The 9,849-nt window shown below is 41.9% G+C and overlaps 1 protein-coding gene across 1 annotated transcript; it reads left to right on the forward strand.

The window, feature by feature from the left end:
• Window positions 1–683: 683 nt before the first annotated feature.
• On the forward strand, window positions 684–7,916 carry zbtb41 (zinc finger and BTB domain containing 41; the record flags this gene model as incomplete). Its single annotated transcript, XM_042308232.1, is given in 6 exon segments — window positions 684–875; window positions 1,357–2,614; window positions 3,859–4,066; window positions 4,986–5,055; window positions 6,402–6,549; window positions 7,787–7,916. Coding segments are annotated over 5 exon segments (1,784 nt in total), but the record flags the coding sequence as incomplete, so codon positions are not given.
• Window positions 7,917–9,849: the final 1,933 nt, after the last annotated feature.

A 9,849-nucleotide genomic window follows, 5' to 3' on the forward strand; every position in this document is an offset into this window, starting at 1 on the left:
TGATAATGGCTGGGGTCCTTTTTCCACAATAGCATACTGTACATGGGGAGTTCATTTGCATGATGTCAGTAAATCTCACAGAGGTATTGTTTTTACATGCCATACTTGTTGATGCTGATTAATTGATCAGTGTTGACGCTGACATTATGACATTATGTTAATTATTATTATTACATTATGACGTTGTCTAATGTATGTAAATAACATGTCGTAATCCAAATTGCAAGTAGGTCATTTAAACAAGGGTGAATAAGAGCAGAACATTAAAGAAGTCTATACTGTTGAAGACCAGTTTGAGGAACGGTTTGATTATTATCATGGGTTTCCAATCATTCATTTTCCTAATCAATATTTTTTATTGTTCTCCTCTATTCATTTTTTAAGTGGGTTATGACTGTGAGACTGTTAGATGAAGGCGTTCACAGTCCTTTCATCCTACAACTCTCTATACAGGTTCCCTAGGTCGTATTTCACTACAATACCCACAATGCCACATAGACTATAAATTCGCATAGGCGAATCATGTGATACAGTTCAGCACATTCTTCACCTTTTATCAAGGAACACAAAGCACACAAAGGCTGTTACCGTTTAAAACAATTTACACGTACCTGCATAAATATGAGAGAAATATCAAAGGGTTTCTGTCGGCTTTTTGTGTGACATTTCTCTCTTATTACTGTTACACAAAGGGCTCGAGGACAAAAGCTGAAACAGCCAATGAACGAGCGCGTTGTTTGTTTGCGACGTTTCCCCAAGAATGTGAAGGTGGGGCGTTTTGCGATATTCAGGAAATTGTCATTTTTCTATTTATCTCAGAGTAGAGATGTACAAATGTATTTCGTTTTTTTTCTTAGCGTGCTTACACATCTAAGGTAGGTTTGAAAATTATTTCACTTGCACGAATGCTTTCCCAAAGGGGCAGTAAGGGTCGTTTGTCAACGTTCTCCTCTTCGGGGGTGTGGGGGTGGGGGGCTGTTGTACAGACCATAACATAGGGGTCCTTGAGGTGGATAGCGAATTTGAGACTGCAACATTGTAGCCAACTGCTGATGCACATCAAAACTGAATTGAGTTGGCTGCCTGCTACGTTGGCTCGATTTTGCAATATAACAACGTTGTCAGCGGTTGAGTTGTTGATACACCCATGTCACTGCATACATTGGCTTTCACAAAACATTAGCCAAAATATCAAAGGCTGGCTATAACAGTAACGTATACACGTATAATCAGCTGCATCTATAAGCTACATCTGTCTTTACCTCTCACCTTGCCTTACAGGCTGTGTAATAACATATGTACAACATAACTTTCTACTGACATAGGCTGTTTCTTGAAATTATGTCTGTTTTTCAGAACTCTTTGAATGGTTCCCCATTCAACATAATGATGACGAGAAAACCCAACCAACCTCAACCCCCAAAGAGAAGAGGAAAGGTCCGTGCTAGTGCCAGTGGGCAAATTGACTCACTGGACAATACCATGACTGACTCAGAGACAGTTCCTCCATCACAAAAGAGGCACCTGACCATGATGCAGCATGGCGACAACCTCCTCAAGTTTCTAAACGAGGACCGAACGAAGCAGAGGTTCTGCGACATCTCCGTCAGTGTGGGCGGGAAGCGCTACAGGGCCCACAAAGCCATGTTGGCGCACGGTAGCAGCTACTTCCACGCCGAGCTGACCAAAAACCCAACCGCCGATCACGTGATTCTCGACCACGTGGAGGATTCCGTGTTCCAACACTTACTGCACCTCCTTTACACGGCCGAGTGCGTCATTCCCGAGAGCGAGGTCCCTGCCCTGACTGAAGCGGCCGGCTTCCTGGACATGATGGATGTAGTGAAGCTCCTGGCAGGAGAGGGGGATGGCCGGCCAGCGCTTGCCCGAGTGGAGGTTAAGTCCGTGGGGGAACCAAGCTCAGAGAAGACCTCTATAGCTTCTGACCTTCCATCGGACTGTGTCGGGGTCCAAAGCCCAGTCCATTCTGGTGCCCACCATTGTTCGTTCTGCAGCCGCACATTTTGCTACAAGAAGTCTCTGGAGAACCATTTAAACAGGAACCACAGTAGCAACACCGAAGTAGACGCCAGAGAAAAGGTGGTCAATCAAGAGGTTACTACCATGGTAACCACGACCCGGAGGTCTGCCCGCAGGAGGAGAGTTCCCGCTAAATTGGAGAGAGGGGACGCGGACAGCTCCGGCGCAACAGAGGGGACGCTACATCAAGACCCCGCTAGTCGAGACCCAACCACCACAGAGGAAGACGACGAGGAAGAAGAAGAAAATGGGAGAAAACCAAAGCACATATCTGACACAGGTGATGCACTCACCCCAACCGAGGGTGAGGAGGCGGAAGAGGAGAGGGAGGAGGAGGAGATGGTGGAGGAACGTCAAAGTGCGTTAGTACGGAGAGCAAGAGAGAGCGGTGAGAGTTCAGAGGTGGAGACAACTGAACACCACACAGTCAATGAGGTGGAGGTATATAGTCAGGCTGCCAATGGTTCTAACTATGGAGCAGTGTACCCAGAGGGACTGGCTCCTGTCATCATCCAGAGCGTAAGCAAGAAGACGCTCAAGTGCCCCAAGTGTGACAAGACCTTTGACCGCACAGGTAGGTACTCTCCTTAAAGAGTTTATTTCAATGTATTGCACTGATTACATTGTATCTACGTAGGCAGTTGTTTCTGAGCTGATATTACACAACAACAGATTAATAACATACATGACAACATAATAATAAAACAATAACCAACATTCAACATAATAATAAGATATTAAACAATAATAATATATTAAATAATTAATACATAACCAACATTTAAACAACCACTGTTTTTTGTCCTCTTCTCTTAGCAACGAAGTAAGTAGTAGGCTTAATTTGTTTGACTGCCAATCAAGTGACTCAGTGGAGTTTTCAAGAGCAGACATGGAAGCCCTGAAGGACTGCGGTCAAATATTTTTTATAACTAAACCAAGACAGACAGCCTTTCGTTTCCAATGGAAACAAATGAGCATTTTTTTTAAACTAGGCAGGTCAGTTAAGAACAACTTCTTATTTACGATGACACTTGGTTAACCTTTTTCAGGGGCAGAACGACAGCTTGGGGATTCTATCCAGAAACCTTTCGGTTACTGGCCCAATGCTCTAACCACTAGGCTACCTGCTGCCCCCATAGTGGGCAGAACAAGCAAGGAGGTGGGCAGAGGAAAGCACGAGCTAGCGAGATCCTATTGGCGCGTTCTAGCATCATCTGCATATTTCCGTTAGGGAACACCTACTCTGTGAAGTGCGCTTGTGCAATAACTCAATTCACACTTGCAGTCCTAAACGTTGTTATTATTTTTACTTTTGCGAAGAGTAAAGTCTATAATCCTTAGTCTGGCAGGTAGCCTAGTGGTTAGAGCGGTGGGCCAGTACCCTTTCCTCAAGCGGACATGGTAAAAATCTGTGGTTCTACCCCTGAACAAGGCAGTGAACCCACTGTTTCTAGGCTGTAATCTTTAACTGACTTGCCTCGTTAAATAAAATAAAAAAATTGTCCACTCTGTCTATAACCGATTCTAGTTTTGGGAACAGAAAACTGTATTGAGATCAAATGTTTCATCGATGAGAAATTTGCAGGAACTCCATCTTCGCCCACCATTGGGCTTCCACTCACTACCATATTTGGTAATGAGTGGAAATGCCAAGCCGATGCTTCACATTTAAACATCCAGTGAAATATCTGTGTCACTGTGTCATCTGTGCTGCAGTTGTGCCCCACTGTATCTGTCTTTTGAGCCTAGCCATAACATGCACCGAATACTTTATTATAACTCATAATATTATGCTGTTTTTCTCTGTATTTTCCATAGGGAAGTATGAGAGTCACACCAGGGTACACACGGGAGAGAAGCCCTTCCAGTGTGACGTGTGTCTGCAGTGTTACTCCACCAAGTCGAACCTCACTGTACACAAGAAGAAGCACGCCAGTGACGCCCCCTTCCAGAAGAAGGACCACAAGTGCTCCTTCTGCAACAAGCTCCACGCCAGCAAAAAGACCCTCGCCAAACACGTCAGAAGGCGAGCCTTCGTTCCTGTCCCATCATCATTCTCTGTTCACCAGGGTTGGGGTCAGTTCCATTTCAATTCAGCCAATTCAGGAAGTAAACAGAAATTCCAATTCCACATTTTTCTAATAGAGAAGCTTTGAGGAACATTTGAATTGGAATAGGAATTAGAGTTTACTTCCTGAATTGACTGAATTGAAATGGACTTGACCCCCAACCCTGATATTCACATTACACTCTTATACATGTTATATATTTAGATTATTATAAATCCCTAAAAATTGAGCTTTTAGGAAAAAATCACTCTAAATTCAAATGATTAAAATCATGTTCGTATGAATAAAAAGGATGAGGATATTTATTTAGTGGTTGAATTTAAACCTTATTAACAACCCTTCCAAACTATGGGCTGGTTTCCCAGACCCAGATTAAGCCTAGTCCTGGATTAACAATCAATCAATGGAGATTCTCCATTGGAAGTGTGTTTTAGTCAATTACTAGGCTTAATCTGGGTCAAGGAAACCAAGTTTAAAGTTTGTTTGTAGTCTTTCAGATTAAAGGGGTTTCTGGTTAGTAGTAATCTGAGTTGATCATTACATGCCCTGATCTAGATGTTATTAGCAGTTCTATAATGGGGATTATTTCATTGCTCTTCAGGGATAAACAGAGTTTATTGAGATAAATGGATTACACTGTAGTCCACCAGTTGCGTCCTTTTCTCACTTAGTTCTATGTAGTGTACTTAAAGTTAAAATCATTTGCTTTACCACCTTGTGGACACGTGTCACAGTGTAGTTCAGTGTCAAAGGGATCCAGACAGGTCAATGTTGTACTGCGTGTTTATATGGAGGTCCTCTGCTCTCCACGGAGTGAAAAGGAATGAATAATGAAGTCAAGGGTGTACTAACAATGTGTTACCACTGTGCTTTCAGGTTCCACCCGGATCACATTCAGGAGTTCCTGGCCATGAGGAGGAAGAAGAACGATGGATGGAAGTGTGATGTAAGCTTTGACTTGTTTTATTTTATGAAACACAATCCAAAAAAAGAAAATGTTTCCTGTAACGGACACAGTATAGAAAATGAGATAAGGAGTAAAATGCTAGACCCAAGATTCAGACTACAATCATATTCTGAAGGGATCACTCACATTGAGCCCTTATAATATGAATGTCTCTCACTGATCAATATCAAACTTTGAGCCTAAGAAGTTTGGTTTTAATATTTAGCAGATGCTCTTATCCAAATACACTTGCATACATTTTTTGTACTTGTCCCCCCGTGGGAATCGAACCCACAACCCTGTCGTTGTAAGCGCCGTGCTCTATCAACTGAGCCACCTGGTAGTTTCACAACCATTAGCTCATCAAGTTCAAGTGACGTCATTGCATAGCCATATGAAATTAGATGTCTTTCAGATGTTGAGTCAAAATCAAATCAAGTCAAATCAAATTTGTCACATACACGTGTTAAGCAGATGTTATATGCGGGTGTAGGGAAATGCTTGTGTTTCTAGCTCTGACAATGCAGTAATATTTAACAAGTAGTATCTTAACAGTTTCACAACATTTACCCAAAATACACGTAAATCAAAGTAAGGAATGGATTAACAATATATACACATGTATGTCAGAGCGGCATTGGACTAAGATACAGTGGCATAGTATAGAATACAGTATAAATATAAGATGGGTGATGCAATATTTACACACAAGGACCACTCTATAATATATACCTACAGATGCAATGCAGGAAATTGAAAACCTGTAGTGTATTTGAGGTTTAAAAGGACTTCTGGTGTCTGTAATTTCCACATGGAAATGTCAGACTTATTTTTCCCTTAGTATAGCAAAATGTATCAACCCCTACAAGAATGTGTGTCCCATGAATTATAATCCACATAATAATTCACATTTCCTGTTGCTGCCGGATTGCTTTCCTTCTGTAGCGAAATGGCTCATATTAAGATCCTACATCTGTACACATCACATAATACATAGTCCACAGAATGATACACATAGTCCACAGAATGATACACATAGTCCACAGAATGACACATTTTCACATTCACTGCAAGTACAGTCAGTGTATTCTGTAAGTACAGTCAGTGTATTCTGTAAGTACACTCAGTGTATTCTGTAAGTACACTCAGTGTATTCTGTAAGTGCAGTCAGTGTATTCTGTAAGTACACTCAGTGTATTCTGTAAGTACACTCAGTGTATTCTGTAAGTACACTCAGTGTATTCTGTAAGTACACTCAGTGTATTCTGTAAGTACACTCAGTGTATTCTGTAAGTACACTCAGTGTATTCTGGAATCATCTTCTCTCTCTGCTCTTCCTGGTTCAGATCTGCCACAAGTCTTTCACACGTAGACCCCATCTGGAGGAGCACATGATTCTACACACGCAAGACCGACCCTTCAAATGTGCCTTCTGCGAAGACTACTTCAAGTCCAGGTTTGCCCGCTTGAAGCATCAAGAAAAGTACCATTTAGGTAATGAATGGGAAATGTCATTTAATTGCTTTTATCCAACCTATTTAGATAATAGATAAATGTATTGTACCTCTTGACTCTAGGCCGTACAGATATAATACATTATAATGGGTCGTAATGCTTTATTCGCCTTGTCATAAGTATGAATGAACAGCTTATAATGTGTTAGTGAAATGATGAATCGTGTATTATCTGTCATTTTGAGCCAGTTGAAAGGCGTAACATATTATAAGTTAATGTATAAAGCATTATCATGGTTATAACAAGTAATAATACATTATAACTATATGCCCTAAGTGTTACTGTTGAATCCCATTGGATTGATGAGGAATTTAAAATATTGTATGGTTGAGAGGGATGAGGCAAAAGGTATGGCATTACGTACTGAAAATTGAGAAATCATGTGACTAAACTGAATAAAAAGAAGAAACTATACTATGAAACAAAAATAAATTATATAAACAATGACAGTTAAAAGCTTTGGAGCACCTTAAATTACATTTTGGGCGATATTTCTTCTTAACAGCACTATCAACAAGGCAGGTTCCACAGGCCCTAGTTTTGCCAAACCTGGACTACTACGGTTCAGTCGTGTGGTAAGGTACCACAATGAGAGACTTGGGAAAATTTCAATTGGCTCCAAACAGGGCAGCACAGAATAGACTAGTACTACGTAGAGCTATGAATACATGGAACTCTATTCCACACCAGGTAACTGATGCCAGCAGTAAAATCAGATTTAAAAAACAGATAAAAATACACCTTATGGAACAGTGTGGACTGTGAAGAGACACAAACACAGACACAAACACAGGCACAGACACCTGCATACACACACGATAACACACACGCTATACACACTTGGATTTTGTGATGTAAATATGTGGTAGTAGAGTACAGGCCTGAGGGAACACACTTAATATGTTGTGAAATCTGTTGTGAATGTATTGTAATGTTTTTAAAATTGTATAAACTGCCTTAATGTTGCTGCACCCCGAGAAGAGTGGCTGCTGCCTTGGCAGGAACTATTGGGATCCAAAATAAATAGAAATACCAATGTTCGGGTTTATTGTCCTCAAAAACATTGGGAGTCAAGGAAAAGGTTGTATAATCATTGAAGAGAATGCTATCAAGTTTGTAGAAGCTTAACGTTAATCAATGATCAGATGTTGATGTTGGATTGCAAAGTAAGGCTGTGACACAAGGATATTGAATTGACCTTTGACTCTGTCCACAGGTCCGTTCCCATGTGACATCTGTGGCCGCCAGTTCAACGACACGGGTAACAGGAAGAGGCACATTGAATGTACACACGGGGGCAAGAGAAAATGGACCTGCTTAATCTGTGGGAAGTCAGTGAGGGAGAGGTAGGATTGTCACAGCTACAATAAACAGGTTGATGTTATTTTTTTGTGTTGTGGGAAAATTATAAATAAATAAAAATACTAAAATAAACAGCAGTGCTTAGAATACTGCACATGTAAGTGTGATTACATTGAATTTCTATGTTGTTTTACACAACAACTGCTAATGTTATAACTTTTAACAAAACTTTTAACCAATTTCTTTTTAACAATTATTTTTGGTGGTGGTTGTAATGAATACCCAGGGAGAAAAAGGTGTAGATTCACGCGCAGAGCGCGGCAAATGTTTATTGAGACATCGCAGAAGGCAGGAACCGTGGTCACAGGCAGGCAAAGGTCAAACACAGGCAGGCAAAGGTCAAACACAGGCAGGCAATGGTCAAACACAGGCAGGCAGTCAAAAACAAACAATACCTCACAACTACACAAACATAAAGAACTGAACTAAATTGGGAGCTGATGAGACCAGGTGAGACACGAACACAGGTGAAATTAATGAACATAAATGAAAGACAGGGCTACGTTCCAGAACACAAAGAAACAGGGCTACGTTCCAGAACACAAAGAAACAGGGCTACGTTCCAGAACACAAAGAAACAGGGCTACTTTCCAGAACACAAAGAAACAGGGCTATGTTCCAGAACACAAAGAAACAGGGCTACGTTCCAGAACACAAAGAAACGGGGCTACGTTCCAGAACACAAAGAATCAGGGCTACGTTCCAGAACACAAAGAAACAGGGCTACGTTGCAGAACACAAAGAAACAGGGCTATGTTCCAGAACACAAAGAATCAGGGCTACGTTCCAGAACACAAAGAAACAGGGCTACGTTCCAGAACACAAAGAAACAGGGCTTGATAACTTCCGGCGCCGACAGAGATGGCCGCCTCGCTTCGCGTTCCTAGGAAACTATGCAGTTTTTTGTTTTTTTACGTGTTATTTCTTACACTAGTACCCCAGGTCATCTTAGGTTTCTTTACATACAGCCGACAAGAACTACTGAATATAAGATCAGCGTCAACTCACCATCAGTACGACCAAGAATATGTTTTTCGCGATGCGGATCCTGAGTTCTGCCTTACAACCAGTGTAACCGAGTGGATCACATGCAGCGACCAAAAAAAAAAAAAACGACTCAGAAAAAGAGGGAAACGAAGCGGTCTTCTGGTCAGACTCCGGAGACGGGCACATCGTGCACCACTCCCCAGCATTCTTCTTGCCAATGTCCAGTCTCTTGACAACAAGGTTGATGAAATCCGAGCAAGGGTAGCATTCCAGAGGGACATCAGAGACTGTAACGTTCTCTGCTTCACGGAAACATGGCTCACCGGAGAGACGCAATCCGAAGCGGTGCAGCCAGCGGGTTTCTCCACGCATCGCGCCGACAGGAACAAACATCTTTCTGGTAAGAAGACGGGCGGGGGCGTATGCCTTATGGCCAACGTGACATGGTGTGATGAAGGAAACATACAGGAACTCAAATCCTTCTGTTCACCTGATTTAGAATTCCTCACAATCAAATGTAGACCGCATTATCTACCAAGAGAATTCTCTTCGATTATAATCACAGCCGTATATATCCCCCCCAAGCAGACACATCGATGGCTCTGAACGAACTTTATTTAACTCTCTGCAAACTGGAAACGATTTATCCGGAGGCTGCATTCATTGTAGCTGGGGATTTTAACAAGGCTAATCTGAAAACAAGACTCCCTAAATTTTATCAGCATATTGATTGCGCAACCAGGGGTGGAAAGACCCTGGATCATTGTTACTCTAACTTCCGCGACGCATATAAGGCCCTGCCCCGCCCCCTTTCGGAAAAGCTGACCACGACTCCATTTTGTTGATCCCTGCCTACAGACAGAAACTAAAACAAGAAGCTCCCACGCTGAGGTCTGTCCAACGCTGGTCCGACCAAGCTGACTCCACACT

The sequence above is a fragment of the Oncorhynchus tshawytscha genome, linkage group LG28, assembly GCF_018296145.1.
Source record: "Oncorhynchus tshawytscha isolate Ot180627B linkage group LG28, Otsh_v2.0, whole genome shotgun sequence".
NCBI lineage: Eukaryota > Metazoa > Chordata > Actinopteri > Salmoniformes > Salmonidae > Oncorhynchus > Oncorhynchus tshawytscha.